General features: G+C 39.9%; 1 protein-coding gene across 1 annotated transcript in view; it reads right to left on the reverse strand.

Moving 5' to 3' along the window:
- Positions 1-20,648, reverse strand: part of PRTG (protogenin) — an 80,464-nt gene that overhangs the window by 4,660 nt on the left and 55,156 nt on the right. Inside the window, 8 exon segments of the mRNA XM_032123290.1 lie at positions 280-384; positions 1,354-1,519; positions 2,478-2,598; positions 3,177-3,359; positions 6,980-7,150; positions 7,909-8,036; positions 9,700-9,886; positions 10,414-10,509. Coding sequence (XP_031979181.1) covers positions 280-384; positions 1,354-1,519; positions 2,478-2,598; positions 3,177-3,359; positions 6,980-7,150; positions 7,909-8,036; positions 9,700-9,886; positions 10,414-10,509 — 1,157 coding nt within the window.

Genomic DNA, 20,648 nt, shown 5'->3' on the forward strand with positions numbered 1-20,648 from the left:
CAGATGCAAAGGCAAGTAAGTAATCAGTTAACTGTAGAGTTACAGTGTCTGCCAACTGTAAAGAGTCACAGTGTCCTAACAACATCTTTCAGAAAATGAAATTTCTGTAAGATTTTACTATGGTGAGATAGAACACCATCAACTTCACACAAGTGAAACTATCCAATTAATACTAAGACCATGAAACATGTTTTTCCATAAATAGAAAACTACCTATGTTCCTTTGCAAAGAGGGTATGACAGTAAAGATTGTGCATTTCTGCCTGTCAGAGCAATTACCTCCTCAGTCTTCACCTTCTTAGCATCTTGGAAGAACAGCCACCTTTTCTTGCCATTAGTCTTTGTGACAGGCCCATAGCTGTTAATAATCAGGTCAGACCCTCCCTACAACAGAGGAAGATGCAGACATTTATTTTAATAAATTTCTAAGATACTTGAAAATATTTATTCTATTCCTACCTATTGGTTCCATACTGAAAATGAAGAAAAAGGAAGCCTCAGTGGTGAGTCACATTTTTGTGGTCTGGTACCCATCTGCACAAGTCAAGAACAGACCCACTATATCTGGCAAGCTTTCTGTCCAGACCCAAAGCTGCAATACTGCAGACACACAGCAAAATATTCCAGCTACTGCTCTTGCTCTAGGACTTAGAATATGGCCATTCATAGGCAGTGTCTGTGCCTCTACTGGGTCCATTTCCCAACTCTCACACATATCCTCAGGGAGCAGCTGCACTCGAGCCTGCAGTGTGAACAGAACAAGCCTTAACTCAGTATGTCTGCATGTGAAAGGAAGGCCACTGTGGTGTTGTCACACTGGACTGCTGGACTGAAGATTCTACTCTTCCACTGGTACATCCTGCCATCTAGGCTAATTTATAATTTGACCAAGTATGAGTTTATAAACTACAACATTGTCTTACCAGTAAATATACAGAAAAATAATATTTTTCTTAACACCTGCTTAGTGCCAGAATTGACTAGACTGTGCACAGGCACTTACTGAGCTCGGTGCTGACAGGGACTCGCTCTGTGCTGCTTGGACCAGCACAGGCCACCGAGCAGCCCCGAGTCTACAGAGCCTTTATGCTTTGATGCTGTGCCAGAGCCAAACTCTGCAAGCTGCAGAGTACAGTCAAAGACAAATGTACTGAACCAGATCTCCAGCTGAACTTTCAGATAAATCTTGAAAATTTGAGCCTGGATTGCCAAGCTTGTGCTTGTCCCATTAAAAAAAAACAAACTCCTGGAGGTTTGTAGTGTACATATTTTACTTTTATAAGGAGTCTGACGTTATAGCAATGAATTCTAAAGAAAGATTTCTGATCTGGGAGTTAGTAAAATTCACTGTACCTTAGCATCGATGAAGCTGTTTCCCACTATCATTGGCAATAAGGATTCTTCATTGTCTGCAATTCCTTCAGTATTCTTCTCCACCTCATTAGGACTGGCTAATGAGATGCTGGTACGTGACAGCTGGTCAGCGCTTTGCTGCACAGGCTTAGGAGCAGATGCCTTCCTACACAATGTTAAGTAGGAATAAAATTGACCCACAGGAATACAATACAAAAAAAATCAAGGATAAACTTCAAAGCTATTATTAACAAGTAATCCTGGTATATTCTTGGCATTTACATTTTGTTATATGATATTCCTAACTCACGTGGAATTTAAATGTTATTGCTTCTGATAAAAATAACATCTGCTTCCAGTTAATCATACACGGTAGGCTACAAGCTTATGCACAGACAGGAATTGTCATGATTAGTAATATTACTTGGAGGAAGTAACCACTAATGACATTAAGACCTTTCTACCATACTACACAGAGACCGTCTCCCAATCCGTATTTTTTCCTGCATGTATGCTAAAAAGCCCTTGATACTGAAAAGCACTTTCAGAGAGTTTTTAAATTTATTATTTCAAGTGACTTATATTTGTTCTGATCCCAAAGTTTTGGGCAGAGTCACTGGGCCAGTTTATACCCTCTGGCAGGTGATGACAGAGAGGTGGTGGCTTGCACCACTGCAAAGAAACTGCATCATGGATCTGCTTTAAAATCTGCATCATGGAACTCCTTTCTTCAGAAAGAGTCAGAGTTCCTCTTGTCCAGCAACACCCAGGGAGTTAAAGCCTTGCAAGCCAGGTGTGGGCAGGCTGGAGGGTTAAGCAGGAAGAGCAGATGATTTACAGCAGCATGCTTATCTGACTCAAAGTGGGGGTTCAGCTGGAAACATGCCTCATACTTCGTTGTCAAAGTACCACCACTGACTCACTCTGTGGGTTCTTCCTCCTTTTCATTGGAGAAGGGGCTCAGGTAGAGTAGGAAGAGCCAACAAAGTGCTTTGTTTCCAGCGCTGGTAGAAACAGGTGAAGAGACAGAGTACTTCAGAGAACTTAGCACTCTTGGAGGAGAAGGCACGTCCCGAGAATGAGTGCATTGAAAAAGAGCTCAATCTTCAAGAACAAAAACATACCTGGCTTTACTGCGATAAATTAAGATCAGGATGCAGATAAGGATGCAGGTCAAGGCTATGCAAACCCCAACAACAATGCCAGTCATTGATTTCTGGTCCAGATGGTAATAGTCAGAATAAGCTATATCAAAAAGGAACATAGAAAGACTCAGTAAATAAGAAGAGTTAACCCCTGCTCCCTGTCAGGAAATTAATAGGGTTACAGTTACAACCACAGAGACAAATGCTTCCTTCTAATGAGATTTCCAGGCCTTCTCTGTCACACATTTTTATGCTTTTGAAAATAAAACTTGTAGACCAGAGGAGTGTCTGGTCAGTGCAGCCCTGGTGTGGGAGGGGAGGAAGGGAGTGCCTCCTGGGACAGACCCAGTGCTACTGTTATCTCAAGCCAGATGAAGGACTTAAAGGAAATGCCTTAGAAGAGTGTCTGCAAAGTTACTGATGTAAAGTTCAAACCAGTTATATATTCTCACTTGAAAGGCAAACTTTCCGTTTCTGAGCAGGAGAATTAGACCAGCTCTGAGTTGAACTGAGATAAAAATTCCAAAGTTGTTTCATTTAGAATAAGAAAATGCTATACTGTTAGGACTGCCTCACATAAAATAGAATGGTTTACCCAGAAAGTGGTTACAGCTAAAACAAACAGGGATCTTTTCTTCCCAATACTTGTGACAGAGTAATCAAAACATTGCCACTGACTCATGGAATCTCCAGAATCCAAGCGTTTAGGTCTCTGGTTAGACTCTGATGTCTCCTTTGGCAGGACAGCAAATTCCACTGCATTTGAGAAGGGTCCTTCTCCCACTTCATTGGAGGCTGCTATTTTAACCAAGTAGATGTTTCCTGCTACAAGGTTTTCCAGCAAAGCCATGGTAATTGCTCCTATGAAAAGATATGATAGACAGTTTCAGTTAGACAAAATTTTGGGAGCAGACTCAGATTTAGACATTGGGACATACACTTTTTTCCCAGTACTACCTCTAAATTTTGCTTGAGGATTGTGATCACTTTGATATATTCTACCCTGCACATAAAAACTACAGAATGAACACTGGGCTTGCCTTCTCATCCATTGTTTCCTTTCTCTCCATTCTATTTGAACATAGGACACTGTGAAGTGCCAGTATAGTTAAAAAACAGGATTCAAGTATTGGCTACGACACACAGCACACTAACCCTAAATCTAGCACCATCTGCATTTCAGTGTGACAGCCTTTATGTTGTGATCACATCTGTGAGGAGATGCACCCAGCGTTAACCAGACTCTCAGGTAGCAAAACCAGAGTGTTAAACCCCTCTCATATAGAACATATGTGCCTCTCCTCCACCCCCTGTACCTTCAACGTGAATGAAAATTGATATAACAAAAGAATCCATGTTCAGTTTATCAAATGTCAGGTCTAGTTGGTTAAATGAACAGGACAACTTTGTAAGAGTACATTATGCTACAATTTTAAAATAAAATTAAACCCTATTTAGACCTGTGTAGGCTTCCTTGATTACTGTGCATCTAAGCTGTGCTACTAAGAATATTACAGAAAATGTCTTTTTCATATGCTAGGGATTCATTTCCTGAAGTCCCTGAAGGCCGGAAAAAAGATTAAGAACATAAATAGGATTCACCAGCATTGTCCTCAGACAGGCAAAACTCCTGTAAAAGTCAATGAGAGCTTTGCCTGCCCAGGGACTTCAACTACTGCTTAGAATTCCAATTCGTTTCTAAAATGCCTGTGTTTCTTGCTACCATAAAAATATACTGCTTTTCTTTCCCTAAATAGTGGCAGTTACAGCACTAAATCTATCTCTTGTTCTCTTTCACGTATTCCGTTCACTTTCTCAGACTTAAGTCAAAATTTTAACGTTTTAAATCAGTTTGAGAAGTCAGAATTTATAGTATCATAGGAGCCTATAAAATATAAGGTTGTTCTGTTGACAGAAAAGATTATATCTTTGGCAAAAAGGAAGCTACTTCAAAAGCTATTTCAGTTCTTCCATAAAAAAACCCATTAGCTGAAAGCATTTGAAGTAAAATGTGAGGTATCTGTAACCAAAGGAGCTGTAATATTTAGCACCAGCAAGGGTGAAAGGTCACATTTCAATATCACAGGCTTCTTCCCACCAGCTCCTTTGCAATCTGCTGCATTGCTAAAGCAAGTGAGCACTTGGTACTGATTTACTGCACATCAAGTGTGCAAGGGCTGTAACTTCTGATCCACTTGAAGAGAACTAGGGAAAAAGAGGGAGGTGGCTGGAAGATAACTCACACCACGAATCAGCATCAAAATGCAGTTATAATTTTCTGGTTTTGCCAGGCTTAACACAAGCTCATTCAAATTACAGGCTGGATTGGGAGATTTCCTGCATAAACTAAAGCCCATGCAAGGACTTTTATAGGTTGCAGGGTTGGTTTGTGGCGAGTCTTTTGTTTGGTTTGGTGTCTTTTTAAATATTTTTTTTTTATTTTAGGGGATTTCTCTGGAGGTATGAGAATGGAATAGGGTCAAGATTTCACAAATCTTCTGCAGAACAAGTTTAGCATCAAGACAAAATAATGCTGTTTTTTGAATAGGGTTAACTGATCTAATCAGAATAAACGCATTAAAAACCCCAAACCCTGCTTCTACCTCAAATTACCTATGAAAGGACTATCACAGAACTGATCATAGTATTTGCCCAATTTTATCTCTACATACTAATTTCCTTTCACAGACTTTTTCATCTATACTTTAACTAAGAGCATAACAGATTGTCCTAGTGTGTCAAGATGCCTGAATTCCACGCCATGCCTCAAACCCTAATATATCTGTCAAAATACAAAATTTGTGGCTCTAACATTGATGGATGCAGTAATACACTGGGATTTATAGCTCTCCATTTGCTCATTGCCTCCAACACTTCCAGTATGAGAACACATGAAAATGTTTACTGTTATTACCATCCTGTCATCCAAAATCTCTGGTGAAATACTATCAGAGATGCTGTTCAGTGTCACATCTTTCAGCTCAGTCATGCCTGTATCTGAAAGCAATTCAGCCACTTCGCTGCATGCAGCAAATACAGTGTATCATCACCAGAATGACAGGATTTATTCTTCAAATATAAGCTCTCCATGAATTTAAATCTGCTGGGCTTTTTATTGGGTAAAAATTAATAGTAAATTTGTCCTTTAATATGACAACTTTATATCACTATTTCTTCCAACCATTTAGTTGGACAGCTTTACTTAAATTACTGCTTCATTGAACAATTTTAATAGTGAAAACCCATGGGCTCAATCTTCCCCTGTAGTTAGACCCGATTGATATTACAGACACTAGTTATTTTTCACAAATTTTGTTTAATAGTCATTTTCCTTTTACTCTTCACAGCTGCCCACTCTATTTGAGGCCAGCCTGACAAACACCATCATGCTGCAGCAGACAAAGTGGCACTGCTGCCTTTCAGAAGGGCTGTTGGTCTTTTGTCCTCTCTTCAGGAGAAGCACGAAGGACAACAGCTCTGAGCTAGAACAGCTCACTCTCCATGATGGTGAAATGAATTATCCTCTCTGAGAGCATACTCCTTATGTTTCTGGAATTATCTCCACAGAAAATACAGCCTTACTCTCTGCTGACAACTTTCAGCTTTCAGCCAGGTAACAACACAGAACAACAAAACAGTAATTCTTCCAGGGCAATCCCCTTACACAGGCTACTCAAGCACATGACTTTACTCTGTAACACTGAACTTTCCTCTCTGGTTTAAGATATTATTAGAACATTATCTATTCTGAACTGCCTCTGTCTATTTTGAGTATCAGTGGAACAATAAATGCCTTTTCCTTTTTTTCTGGCTACAGTAGAAATCCATTCTTGATTCAGCTCTTTCAAATCCTAGTATTATTCACTAAAGTACCTACAAAAATTTATACTATCTCTACATTTAATCACAGAGGTGTGACTGTGGTTCATGTCAGCATATCCGAGGTACCATTAGATTAGCTGGGGCTCAGCAGTAGAATAGAGCCAGAGAGTTAAATTGAATTTGCAGTGATTTACTGGGAGTAGGAGAACGTTCATTAAGCAAACTGACCTAACTGGATTGGCAGTGATGGACAGAAACATAAAAACCCACACAGCCACATTTAAACATTTCTTTCTGCAGAGAAAGGCATCTCAGAGACTTCAGATTTGAAAGAGTGCATTTACAAAATGAAACCATCACAATCATGGTTACAATGGAACTAAGATGGATGTAATTGGATTTACAAGACATTTTGGTTTATAGGCACACACTGAGCTCCAAAGCAACACAGAGAGCCCCCTTCTTCCCTCACCTTCTGAATATGAACTTTTTTTTTAACACATCTTCCCACGGCAATAATTCTAAACTAGTTAGAACGTTCATGAGAACATTTATATGAATTTATTTCTTATTGTAATCCAAGGTTGCTGAAAGTAACAAAGTGTCTTATAAGTAGCATCACTGTTTGTCCAGTTCATGGGTTTGTGATTTTAGTTTACCTTCTCTGTGCAACACTTGCCATTCCCCAGCAATCCAAGATTTCCTGGATGCATAGAGGATAGTGTAACGTGTAACAACTGTTTCAGGACCATCAGGTGGCTTCCAGGAAACCAAAGCAGTATTATCCTCTATCAAAGTCACCTTCACTCCTACTGGAGGGCCAGATGGTGCTGTGAGAACAGTAACACAATGCTATTAGGCTAACCCAATTAACATGCAATTAAATTGCTCAGAAAGAAACTCATGTGCAGACCTAATGGCTACTGCTACATCCCACAAACCACATTGAAACAAACACATACTGCTCCTCAGAGACACTCTCCTGTTAACTCTGAGCTGGTCAATAGCTTAGATTGTGTAAAAACAAATCTCATATTTTTCCTTCAACTCCAAAAAGAAACAGTCACTGACAAACCCCCACTTCATTACCCTCTAAACAGGTACCTCCCAAACACTGCAATGGTGAGAACATGAAACTGCAGGTTTGGATTTTCCCCTACCAAGCTGACAGTAAAGCAAACCAGCAGCTAAGGCAGTAGATGTGTAATATTCTTACAGTTTCCAAAACTTCTGGGGTATAAAATATGTTTTCATAATGCCTATGAATCAGCCACACTTATCCAATATATATTTTAAAGTTTTTATTCGAGTTGTTTCTATTCAGTGGCTGCTAATAGTGAAAGCATCACACTTTATATAAAATCAATGCTGATTTAGGGTGGATTTTGAAAAAGAATTTCACAGTTCCAAAACATGGATTTCCCTGCTAGCACTTTTCTCTCTCTCACCAAGAAGAGCACTATCTGTATCTCAGAGGAAAGGATTTCCCTCTTCTACACACATCTTAAAATTAATAAGCAATTTTTCAGGCCATTTGGTTTACAGAACATTCTTTTGAGAACCATAGGGTCCTCTCCTGGTTCCTTACCTTCTGGGAGGGTAGTATGGTAGACTACAGGACTCCAAGGACTGGAGAGCTGGTCCACGTGCAGTCGAACTGCAAATTCATACATGGTTTTTGGCTCAAGACCTTGAACTAACATATGAGTCTCTGACCTGGACAGATGAAGGAATAAAATACATTAAACAGCAGCAGTTATCTTGAACATCCTAAACTCAGATGATCAGATATCTCAGTCACATGAGTAGATTCTCACTGTCAGTTCAACACAGGACAAACCAGTTCAAGTCCAGACACGTGGCACATCTGTGCTGCCTACCTGGAAATGTAATTGTACCAGCCCTGGAGCTCTCAAGAGGATGTTATGTCTGCTGTCAGTTGACTAGAGCTCAAGTTTTTATAAAGCTTGTTTGAACAGCTGATGCACAAGCAATATTATTGGCTGGCTCACCGGCAGGTATCCCAAACTCGGCTCTTTCCACACTTGTACATAGGACACGGTGCTTCAAGCTGGAGTAACAAACTGCAACCAGTGTCACAGCTGACAAGGCACGTAGTATTGCCTCTTAGATCTGCTTCCCAGCTCACAGACACACAAAGGCTGTGTGGGCAACATCCCCTTTCACTTATGGCCTCCACACCTCATGTTTAGGGGATGAATATGAATGCTCCTTACTCATCTGGTAGTAATATTTAGTAATACATTCATTGCAAACTTGATTCTCTTAATTATAATATTGCAGTTTACTATTTGATCACAAAGTCAATTGTAGACATTTCGCTTTACTTTGATTCTGGGGGCAGAGGGAAATCTTTCATATATGCCAGGGTTAATTCTGGGTGTTAACACCCCAATCAAGATTAAATCTCAATTTAAAATGCTCTTACTTTACAGATACTGCTTTATAAAATCTCATTTAGTATTTTCATCTTTTTTGTTGCAGAGGCAGTCACTAGTATCTGCAATAGCCTCATCCTATCACAAAAAGCAGCAGTCCTTGCTATGCTCCACATTGCACACCAAGAAATTTGCATGGTGATTATACTGTGTCTAATCATTAAGCCGGGAGTTATACAGCAGCAGATGTGTTCTTGGAAGAGAAAACCATGAATATTAGGATGGAAACTATTTATCCTTTAAGACAGCATTTTTCTTATTTAGAGGCTTGAGTAAACTGAAGTTTTGAGGGAGCTGCACACATGGATTCCCTCAACGGCCCCACGGCCCCCAGCATGGAGCAAAGTGTTCTGCTCCCACACCACCTGGGCAGAGGCTGAACAGCAACCCAAGGCACACTCCCTTCCCTGTTCAGCCATTCTGTGCCTCACACATTGCTTCTCTGCAAAGCAAGCAATCCTACCCAGCTTTCCCCGGGCAGGGTGCCACACACTCAGGTACATGACATTCCCACAATGAAATGCTCAAACCCTCAAAAATTCTCATTTTCAGTCTTAAAATCAGACACTGGACTGAGTCCCATCTTTGCCCAGACAAGCTACCTATAAAACAGGTATTCTCTTTTGTATAGTTGAAGGAGAGCTTAAAATTAAATTCAACCTAGACAGCGAAAAAGACATTAAAAATTGCCCAATGATATGACACAAGGATCACTGGCAGAGAATTAAGCTGTTCTAGGAATATATCTTGAAAAAACAGAGAAACTGAACTAGCAGCCAATGGGCAAAACACACAGTCCTCCAAGGGAAATAAAAGTTGTTGCAAGTAAAAGACAATTAAAAGAGAGCAGGAAGAGTAGAAACTGAGTGGGAAGGATCTGGAACTGGCAAACCAAGAGTCCTCAGCAGTGCTGCACTCACGTTTGGAGGTAGAGAACCAGTGAAGCGTTCTGCAGCCCCACGGGGTTGCAGCGCACAGTGTAGTTGATGACCTGAGCAGAGGTGAAGGCAGGCTTTCCCCAGTGAAGGTAGATGGAAGATGAGGTGTTAGCTTTGGCATAGAGGTGGTGAGGAGGTGGTGGGGGTGGCACCATGCGATCACGGACAGCTGTTTAAAACAGAATAGGAATAGGAATTATTTATTGCACTGTATACAGATACTGGTTACATTAAGAGGTCTGAGCCCACAGTTTAAATTCAAATCTGCCCTTACCCTGGTATTTGGACCCCAGAATCTGGTTAAAGCTATTAGACATCCCTCCTAACCAATACATGTCACATATTATTTCTGCAATCCCACTTGTTTATTCAAAAACAAAGTCAAAACTATCAGCAGAGACAAGAAAGAGATAAATCTCTCGTAAGATACAGGATACATCATGTTAGATGAAGCAGGTAGTTCAACAAGGGAGGGAAATGTGTTTGGGCTATCTTGTTTCTTCAACTGCACTTAATGAGCACAGGACACTGTCTCAGTTGCAGGATGACTAAGGCAGTATTGTCATTGATATGATCTTTCTTGTTCTCTGTTTTACACTGAATTAATTGATTATTTACAAGTTAAAAACACAGAGCTGATAGGACCTTGAAACAGCTCAGCTCTCAAAAAATTCTTCATGCATCTACAACACTTACAGACACATCCTGGAGTGCTGACTGTTTGGTCAGCCTGATAACCTTCTTCCATACTGTTATATGCCAGCAACCTTACATGATACTTTCTTCTAGGATCTGCAGAAAAAACAAAGGAATAATTAGGCTCAAGCAAAAAAAAAAAAAAAAAAAAAAAAAAAAAGTCATAAAAAGGATAGTCTTGCCTCTACAGATAGTGAGACAAATTGATTCTCCTGCAAGTTTGTTTCAAAACTTGTTTGCTACAATCAGTAGCCCTGATGGACAGGCTGGATGCCTGGAAGCCTGTATTCTCTCCAGCCCTGTGAATTCCCCTGAATCTTTACCCAGAAACAGTCAGTAATCTCCCAGTCTCACTCACAATAACCTAAAGCAAAGGTTTTTAACAGAATCAGTGGGAGTAGGACAAATACCACATTTTTATCTGTAACAAAGTCACACCTTCACAGCTACAGAGCTAGATTTAATAGTATGATTCAGCATATTGGAAGTGTTTTCAGACCTTTAATAAATATTTTTTAAAACAAACAGCAGGAGGTCCACAGAAAACGACATTTGTTTCTGGATACACAAGCTGTAAGGAAGCTGGGCAAGACAGGACCCAGCAAAGAAATGGGAAATTATTTGCTTCCAGGCTTTGAAGGAGATAAACTGTGAAACAACAGGGATTGTTAATAATGCTTTGACTAGCAAATTCTGCCTCCATGTGTTTTCTTGCAAGCTGGTTCTGGCAATCCTAAAGGGTCACCATTCCCAGCTGGAAGGATCTCCACATTCCTTTTCTCTGCCCGTGCCTTTGGGTGGCCACATTGCAGTTTGCTGCTTCTCTGTTCTGTTGATGATATGCTGGCCTTGATCCAAGTGAAAAATTGCTACAGAGAAATGAGTTAGGAAGGGGCCTGGAGCTCTCTGTAAGTGGTGATGGCGTGGGGCACCCACAGGAGGCCAGAGTGCAGGCGCCAGGACAGCTGCTCTGCTTCCTGCAGCTACTCCCCTGCAACTGCATTTGCAACCAACCCCTTGCACACAGCAATGATTTGCAAGGTGGCAGCGTTTGCCATCAATTCACATGAGCTAAACTTCACCCCAGTACTGAGACAGGTACTGGGACATTCTCCTCTTCTATTGACATGAACCTATTTCTTTTAATTAACATTTTCAGATGTTATATAACAGTGCTGATCTTGTTCATGTCTTTTTTCCTTGCCCTAAGATACCATTATATTATCCCTTCTCAAAACAAGCTCTTCCCTTTCTCCATTTAGCTGAGATTTGATGTGGCTTCTCATGAAATAAACAGGAACACAAATTCCTGACATTTCTTGACCAGGAATAGGAGTGTTGTTTCCGTCAGATCGTTGGCTCCCTCTGCAGTCACTGCACCAGCAACACCATCTGAACAAAACGCTCAGATGTTTCTGTAAAGGTGGCAGAGTAATTTCCTAATAACGCCCTTTATAAAATCTTTTCCTACTTATTTTTAAATAGTCAATCTTTTTGTGCTGTAGTTACCCATATCAGCTGTAAATGAGATATCACTAGGTAGAGTTAACATCTCTATGTATTCTATGTCTATTTTTGAAAGGTTATTTTATCAAAATCTAAATATAGATGCAAAAGCAAAAATGCTCATCTATTTGGATTATTATATTTGAAGTATTTCTTTGGTGTGTTTGACCTTAATAGCAGAATAGGCAAGAGGAGGCCATTCCCATTTTTTGAAGACCTTAACATCACAAGCAGACAATGTAAATAATGAATATAGATCTTTTACAAAAGGAAAAAGGCATGCTTTTTTAAACTAGAGCAAAATTCTCATTTGCTTTGAAGGTTTTTTTCACTTTATAATAGCACTTTTACAACAGATGACATCAGTTGTTCCTAGGCAACAAATTACAAATCAGAAAAAAAGAAGACGGATACAAACACACAGAATAATCTTAAGCACATGATAAAAGAAAATATGAAATTCTAATATTGAAAATTCAGAAAAACAGTAACATGTTATATGTAATTTTTACATATAAAGTTGTAAAATTTCACAAAATTACATTAAAAATTGTAAAAAAACCAAAGTACATTTAAAAACACTGGGCCAAACCAAAAGGATAAATGATAAAAATCTTTCAGGAGTCCCAAGTGATTTGAATACACCAAAATCAAGTCACAGTGCCTTGTTGAGGAATATCATAGCATGCATCTCAGAGAAGCAAACACATTCCCAGGCCTCTTAACCTGTGGTAGGAATACACACGTTAGCATGCAACCAAAGCATTCCAAAACAAAGCCCAAATTTAAAACAGAGGTCATCAAGACATCTTTAAGATCTCTCTAGGACTATGTTTTGGAGGTTGTTACTAAAACATCACTTGTCCCAGCCATTCTTGGAGAAGGCTCGAGCTGGAGCACTGTTGAGCAGCCCTGCAGGCGCAGCCGGCAGTGCCCCGCTGGCCGCGTGTCCCTCCCCTCTCTCCACAAGCCCCCAGCGCAGACCCCCGCGGCATTTCCGCAGGACACAGGATGACAGGCACGGCCATCCATCATCCTGCCGAGCACCTTCAAAAACTCCCTGCCCTTTGAAAGTGCTCACCCAGAACTGATCATCTTCGCTGTGAAATGAAGGATAGCTGAGCTCTAGTGCCCTGCTGAGCTGAATGAGGAGCCTGTGAGGTCTGTTTATCCTCATTGCATTTCTTTTTTTTTTTTTAACTGAATTCCTCATTAACACTTGATTGAGGAGAAAAGGAAGAATAATGGGATGTGGAAGAAAGGCAAAAAAATCTAACTCCCACAAAAAAATACAAATGTCTTTGAGAGAAAACACATTTTTAAAACCTTACTTTTAAAGTATCCTTAATACTTTACATGTAGAAGAAACACAGTGTTGAATGCCATTCTTCTTACTCCTGTATAACACAAGAAGTTTCAAGCAGAATTATCTTTTTAGAGAAAAACCTGTTTAAAAGTAAAGTATCTGGACTAGTCCCTACCGTCTGAAAAACAAGGTTATTTTCACTTCATGATATCATGGTTTAATTGGTGGCAGGACCAGTTCAAGCCAAAAGTGATGTCAGAATTTTTAAGCTGTCACACATTAGGGCTTCTATGGTTAAACCCATCTGCGGGTTTCTGTAATTGAAATGGCAGCTGAGGAGGGAGGAGTAAGTTATGTACTTCCCTAGGAAAGCCTCAATGTTACAGTCATCTAAAAAGGATGATAGAAAAGAATTAAAGACAGTGTACTGAGCAGCAATAGAAATTGATGTGAGACTTGCTTCACAGATTACACACATAACATGAGCAAAGACCAATTCAAAAACACCACCAAGATGCAGATCCATGCTGATCATTTTTTCACCATGTGCCAAACACAGTAACCAAAGATCTGCCAAAGACCTGCCTCAGTTCCAACAGTACTTGCTCGCTATTTATGAGGTGGTGGGAAATACTTTTTGTCTGAAGTAGCCTTTGTTTAGAATATTTTTTACAATTTTACATTTCATTTACAGGCTTATGATATGATTTACTCCTCAATGGCAATCCCAGTACACACCTGGCACAAACACTTTCATCTCGCAGTTCATCAGCTGGATCAAACACTCAAAGCCAGACATACCCGTAGAGAGAAAACAAACTTCAGGAGCTTTCTTATCTTTAACCAGCACAGGTATCTTGAGTAGTTTACACATAAATCATTGCTAAAAGATTGGGGATAGCATGGCCACCTGGGGACTGACAGTCTCAGATTCTTGAGAATTCATTGTTCCATGGAAGGACAGTGTGTACCATCCATGCACAGAAGGCTTGGAGGAAACAGTTGTGCTCACAACAGACCCAGGAGTACCACATCTCTCTACAGAAAATCACTGCTCTTCAGAAACAAAGCAGGTGCAGTGATTTACTCAGTCCATTCAACATAAATTCAACTTAAGTAAAAAACTTCATATCAATATTTCACCTCTGCATTTTCAAAATTTCTCTGAATCACTGGTAACACTGAATTGTTTCAATTAATTCTCTTGCAATTGCCAGCATTTGTGTAGAGGTTGAAGGCTTGTTCCCAATCTTAAGGTGAACAGGAACAATTTTGTAGCCTATTTACCAACTGGCAGAATTTTTTTTTAAGTTAATTTGTTTCTGTTAAATATCATTTGCGAGGTTTTGTGCTGTTGGTATTAGATTGCTTTAAAATTATCACAGCACCTAAAGGTCTTTAATAGGCATTTTTATTGTTATTACTTAAATCAGCTGGTGGAAAGGAAAAAATCTACACTGATTCTGCAATTCAGGGGATTGGCACAGATGCTGATAGTAACATGCTAAAGCTAATTCATAGATCTTATTACAAGAGTGCCTCTGGAGCACACAGAGATTCTCTTAAAAGACATCACAGGCTGGATGTGGTAAGTTGGAGTAGCTTCACACAGTTCAGTGAATCTGCTGCACACACCTTTTTGTGTAACCAAAACTTATCAGGATTAAGAACACAGGAATAATAGTTCCATCAGAGGCACAAAATTTGCCTCTGGTAACAATACTCCTATAAAATAAGCGTAGGAAAAAGTATCTTATGTCTTCTGTTTATGCCTTATATTGATCAACTTCAAATATCAAAACAGATACTGTCCCAAATATCACTGGTGACAATTTATGTTGGATCAGCCTCATCTTCCTATGGCAGTTTTTGTAGGTAGCTCACGGCTCCCTGGTGATATTCCTCTGGAATCTCATATCCTGTCATTCGCTCTCCTATAAAAATTTGTAGTGAGTCCTGCAGATCCAACCCTAGTAGGTCTTTCATCAGAGAACACATGGGGAAGCCTTGTCTTTGTTTTCAGAGTCTATGAATGGGTTCTACACCTCAGAGTAAAACTAGAGCAAAGTTAAATACTACAAATATGAGCAAAAAAAATAAGTTGAGCTATAATTTCAAACATGGATTGTAACTTGGAAAAACATAAAACATTACAGTAGCTATATTTCAGTAAGAATTCAGATGACAATGATTTACTGGTGTATTTTGCTGTTTTACTACATCCCTGAGATACAATCTTAGAGATTATATTTAGCTTGTCAAAAAGAAGACAGGAAGCTCACAGAAGATACAAACAGACTCTTCAAGAAAAATACTGCAGTGCACTCAGGTGTTCCAACCCTGGTTTTGGGACATTTCATTTCCCAGCATGCAGGGAGAACCACAGCTGTTTATCTGTCTGGATGTGAGAAACAGAGAAACGGCAAAAATATCACAAAGAATTGAGACTTGACTTATTAGCAGTTCTGTAGCTCTACACCTCATTGGAACATCTATATTTTATTGCACCAGCTTGAAATTATTCAGTATTCTTTACTCCTGCTATCAGCCTTGCTTCTATGTAAATCTTCCATTTCTCTTTCAGAAAAACTTGAAGGGGAAAACTTGCAACTACAAAACAGCTGTCAGTCAGAAATATTCATAGTCAGATATTCCCATTTTCTTTTCCAACACTTAGGATTTTAATACGTTGAAATCACATCTATTTATTAGTTAAACACAGATTAAACATTCGGAGCCCAGTTTTCAAAGCCTGGGATAATATAAGTGGTCTAGGAAATATATACACAGTGGTAGGCAGAAGCAACTCCAGGTCCTCTGCTTTGAAGCCATTTCCCAAGTGATAAAGGTGGCATGGGGAGAGAGGAAGGAACATCTCCAACCAGGGCAGGCTCATTCCATCTGGTAGAGTTATACCTCATGGCAGCCAGGTGGTGTCCTCATGCACTTCCAATGGACACAGCTGGAAAAACTGGAGGCATCAAAGATTAAATGCCTGTATTCGCAGTTGAACAACTAAAACCAGAAACGTGCTTCTAATCACTTTGCAGCTGGTGAAGCACTTTATAATGCAACTACCTCATTCTTAAATTACCAATATTGCACAGACCAAACTTTTAGAAAAAGTTACTAAGAACAATAAAGCCACTTCTACATTCACAGGAACAAAAATTCCATTTTCAATATTGCATTACATAATTAAAACCCTCTAAGACTAAAGCAGCATGACACTAACAAAACAGCCAATGAAAAATCCTAATCCATGCATAATTCCACCCTACCTTCTCAAAAGAATACAGAGAAATGCAAATGTCCTGATTACATATTAACACTATCTTCAAATCAGTTTATCCCATTCAGATTTTGATAATTTGTCTTCATGCAATTCTTCTGTTCCAGGTAAATTTACAGCACTAAAGGAAAGTATAAAACCTGTAACAGCAGGTTTTATACATTTACACATGAGATACACTCTGGGTAACTGCTCATTCAGCTGAAGCTTATACTGAATACAAAATGAGTAATCCTAAATCCACGTGTTACAAAGTGTTTGCCGACATCAACACAACCAAAATTTTGGCTTTCTGGCAAAAGCCTCAGAGAAAGCATCTGTTTACAGGCTACTTAGCCAAGGTTACAAGAGAGTGTAAGATTGCAACCCCTAAAAGCCCTGTCATTGTTTCTTTCAGCTGCTGCATGTTTGTGAAGCTCTGAAGGCCTTGAAAGGAGCCAGAGCAGAGCCAACAGGTCAGGGCTAGATAAAATTAAGAAAGAATCCGAGGTCAGACCATGAAAGAACTTCTTTTTTTTTTCCACCCCTCCAGAACAGTGAGTCCACCTCCAGCAGCCTTTCATTCAGTCCTGATAAGAAGAGACAGCACCCCACAATCTGGATTTCAAACACTTTAAGTCCTCTTTGGGGGGAGGAAAAGATAAGGAAGGTGAAAGAAAATGGACATTTTACTATCATTTACTGTTGGAACACATTTTCATACCTGCTCTGAACGTCCCTCAGCAACTTAAAAGGAAATTATTGATAGAAATGAAATTGCTGGGGGCTTTGTTCTTGTTTCTAAAATAATTGGTACAGCGCTGAATTTCTAGAGGGGGAAAAAAAAAAGGTTTGGTGTCTTGATGTTTTGAGCCAAGTTCAGTGACTAAAACCCTAGAAATAACTTCTTAAGCTACAGCTAGTATGGAAATTCTAACAGTTGGGGAAGGAGATAAGAAAAATATTTCAGCTTTATTCCAGCTTGCATACAAAATTTGAAATCATACTTTATTCCTTTCAGTTAAAAGTATCAAAATCACAGTACATTAAGAAGGCTGAAAAAATAGTTTTTCTAAGGACAAAGCTTCTGTGCCCAAATGTCCATTTTTAATTTAATCTTTTGTGCTGCTAGATTTTTTGTGTAACCTACAGGTCCATTGTTGGGTAGTGGTCTGGCTGGATAGCTCATTGGTCTGGTTTGCCAGGGTGACTGTGCTGCCCCCAAGCCCATCCCTTCAACACAATAAACTCCAGATAATTATTCAAAGAAGAAGCCAGCAGCATGGGCTGCTCTGACATCGGGTCACGGCCTTTGACATCAAATCTGGGGCTAGCCAAAGTCTGCTCCAAGCAACAGAGGTCCAGGGGAATTATTAAGGGGGAAGGGTGGGAAAGGAAGAGCACTGAGAAATACTATCCTTAAAAATGTACTCTTGAAGCAAAGTAATGTAAATACAGCAGAAACTTATTAGGAAAATAAGCAAATACATTTCAAATGTACCAGAGGAAAAGGACAGAGAGAAGTGCATCAAGCCAAACAGAAATATAAAGCTGGGAGGCAGGAGGATGACACAGACTCAGGTCTGTTCCTCTCTAAAGCCGGTATTCCCTCTCAGATTGTCAGTACTGGATTTTATTTCATTTTTCTGAAAAATGTCTTTTTACCTTGCTTATACATATAATTGAGCAATTAAACACAGTTAAGCAACCCAGTTCTATTACAGTTTTTAAAATCTTGTTGATGTTCTGAATGTGCAACTGCTAAGCATTATTATTAGCTTCAAGTAATATTTAATTTATTTTATTTTTAAAGGAGTTGGAATTTCAATTGGTTGCACAACTGATCACATTTTAAATAACGACCTTTTAATATCCCATTAAAATAGTTCGAGTAGTTAAAAATCACCAATATTTTACATCACATGGTTTCTTTTTCAATTTAAAGGTAACTTTAAACATTTAGATGGAACAAAGACTGTCTGTGATACTCATGTTTTCCTTTGCAAACCAAATAACTGAAGCAGAAACTAGGCAATTTGTTCTTTGTACAACATTGTAAAAGTTTATTTTGGTAGAAACTGGAACATATGACACATGTGAATTGATCCAGCTAAACAGTCTGGCTTTCCATGGCTTTGGATGGCTCTCGCTTATTTGTCTAAATCTGAAAAGGGTCTGTATCCCTTTTGTAGCTTTGCACTATCCCCTTAGAGGGCCCCAGGACAAACAACATCTCACACCCCTTTGCAGTAAAAACATCACCTCTCGTACTGCCCACCATCAGCAATGGCAGCTTCATACAAAAAAGTGCTGGGGGAGGGCTGGCAGGGCAGGATGAATTCCCAGCACAGCATTTCAGCTTTTTGGAGCCCACGGAAACAAGAACTATCTAAGGGTCTCTAATCCTTTTAAAATAAGTGGAGCAAATCTCAAGGATTTTAAGTTTGCTTGATTTCCTCACGGGTGTGGGACATTCCCTCCATGCCTGTAAGGTCTGCCATCAGCCCCTGTGTTTCTCCTGCGTTTTAGAGAACTGTTAAATTGCACAAGCAAAAAGCTCTCTTCCAATATTATTCTAACAACGCTCTCTAAACCAGCAGACACCCTTATGTTAACTAGCCTGGCTCACCGTTTTCAAAGTGAGCCCTCAAAAGCTAACTTGAAAGCAATACCAGAGGCCTGGACAAACACCTAATTTTGATCTTTTGTGCCCGTCTTTTCTTCTGAGAGACCTTTTCTTTTGTTGCTGCCCAGTGGAAAGCACATAGCTCATTGGTCCTGCTTTGAAAGATGAGAGCACTGCCCCTCAGTCCACCTCTCTGAGCACAATCACTTTAATGGAATTATGTAGAGAGGCCATCTCTGGAGGAAGAAAGGGAGGGCGAGGGGGGAGGGAGAGAGTGTCCAAAGAAGCCAGCAGAGCTATTACCCCAGTTACTAACACACACTTGTCCCCTGAGAATTCATGCAGTGGTCCAAACAGGATGTGCCACCCCACACAACAGGTTCCCTTACATACAGCAGAGCTATGCACAAGACACAGAACATTGTTAGTGAATCAAACATTACAATAGTGGGTCAGGAAAAAGGGAAAGAAACAACCCACACAGAAATGCTGCTACAAATACGCCTCAAAATGGGAGCATGCTATAAAAGGTTATTTTCTGTAAGATACAAGAGACTGAAAAGATGATCTCCCCAGTGGAGACCAACATTTCTGCGTTGCAGATAAGAAGAAAGTTTAGCATGAAGGCCAGGCAAATTGTCTAAGAGAAATGCTTCCAGAGGATGCACCTAAACACAATATAATAAGCACTCTAGCAAATTTGGTTTAACATCTGTTTAGGTACCAAGCTCTACCATACATATGCACCGACTGCCTGACATCTAGCATCACCTTACAAATAACACATTTGCACACAATGACAAAGGCAATCTGTTCACGGCACCCAAACTTTCCCCTGGAGCTATGATATAAATTTTCTTTCAGAACCAACATTTTCTGCTGGTCTGTCATGGACTCCCCGTGCCATTTTGACCCTTCTGTGCAACAAAATGAAAACACTATCTATCATTACTTGCACCACAGTGACTTTGTAGGAGGTGCATGGTTTCATTGCAAAAACATCTGTGGTCTGGTGACTCAGATCTCAAGCTTTCAGAGTTGTGCTGTTACAAGCATGACTGCAAGATGCAAAAGTTTCAGGCAGGGCAACTAAAATTCAGTCTGGCTCTTTCCTTCTTCAGAGGGTAACAAGGAACTGCACTAAAACACATTCAACTTGCTAGGCATAAAACAAGTCAATCATGACAGGAAAACAAACTAAATACATGCAAGGGGAAACCACCACTATATTTTTCTTAAGGCAAATATTGGGTGCATGGGCTCTATCCAGCTGCATCTATAATTAGGGCCCTAACTTCAGTGGGATGTTCTGTTATTGCAGGTGTCAAGGGCCGTGTTCTCCTGCTCACACAGGGCTCCCTCTCACTGCTGGGACACCAGACAGCCAAGGGGACAGACAGACACCCACCTGTACTTGTGTCCATGGGCTTGGGAGCATGCATGGTTGTGTGGGCACTGAACTATTATCATACAGACCCTCTGCAGGTGTAAACAAAGCAGCCTCTTAATGAAGCTCAAAATTCAGC

Source organism: Corvus moneduloides, chromosome 13 (genome assembly GCF_009650955.1).
Source record: "Corvus moneduloides isolate bCorMon1 chromosome 13, bCorMon1.pri, whole genome shotgun sequence".
Classification (NCBI taxonomy): Eukaryota; Metazoa; Chordata; class Aves; order Passeriformes; family Corvidae; genus Corvus; species Corvus moneduloides.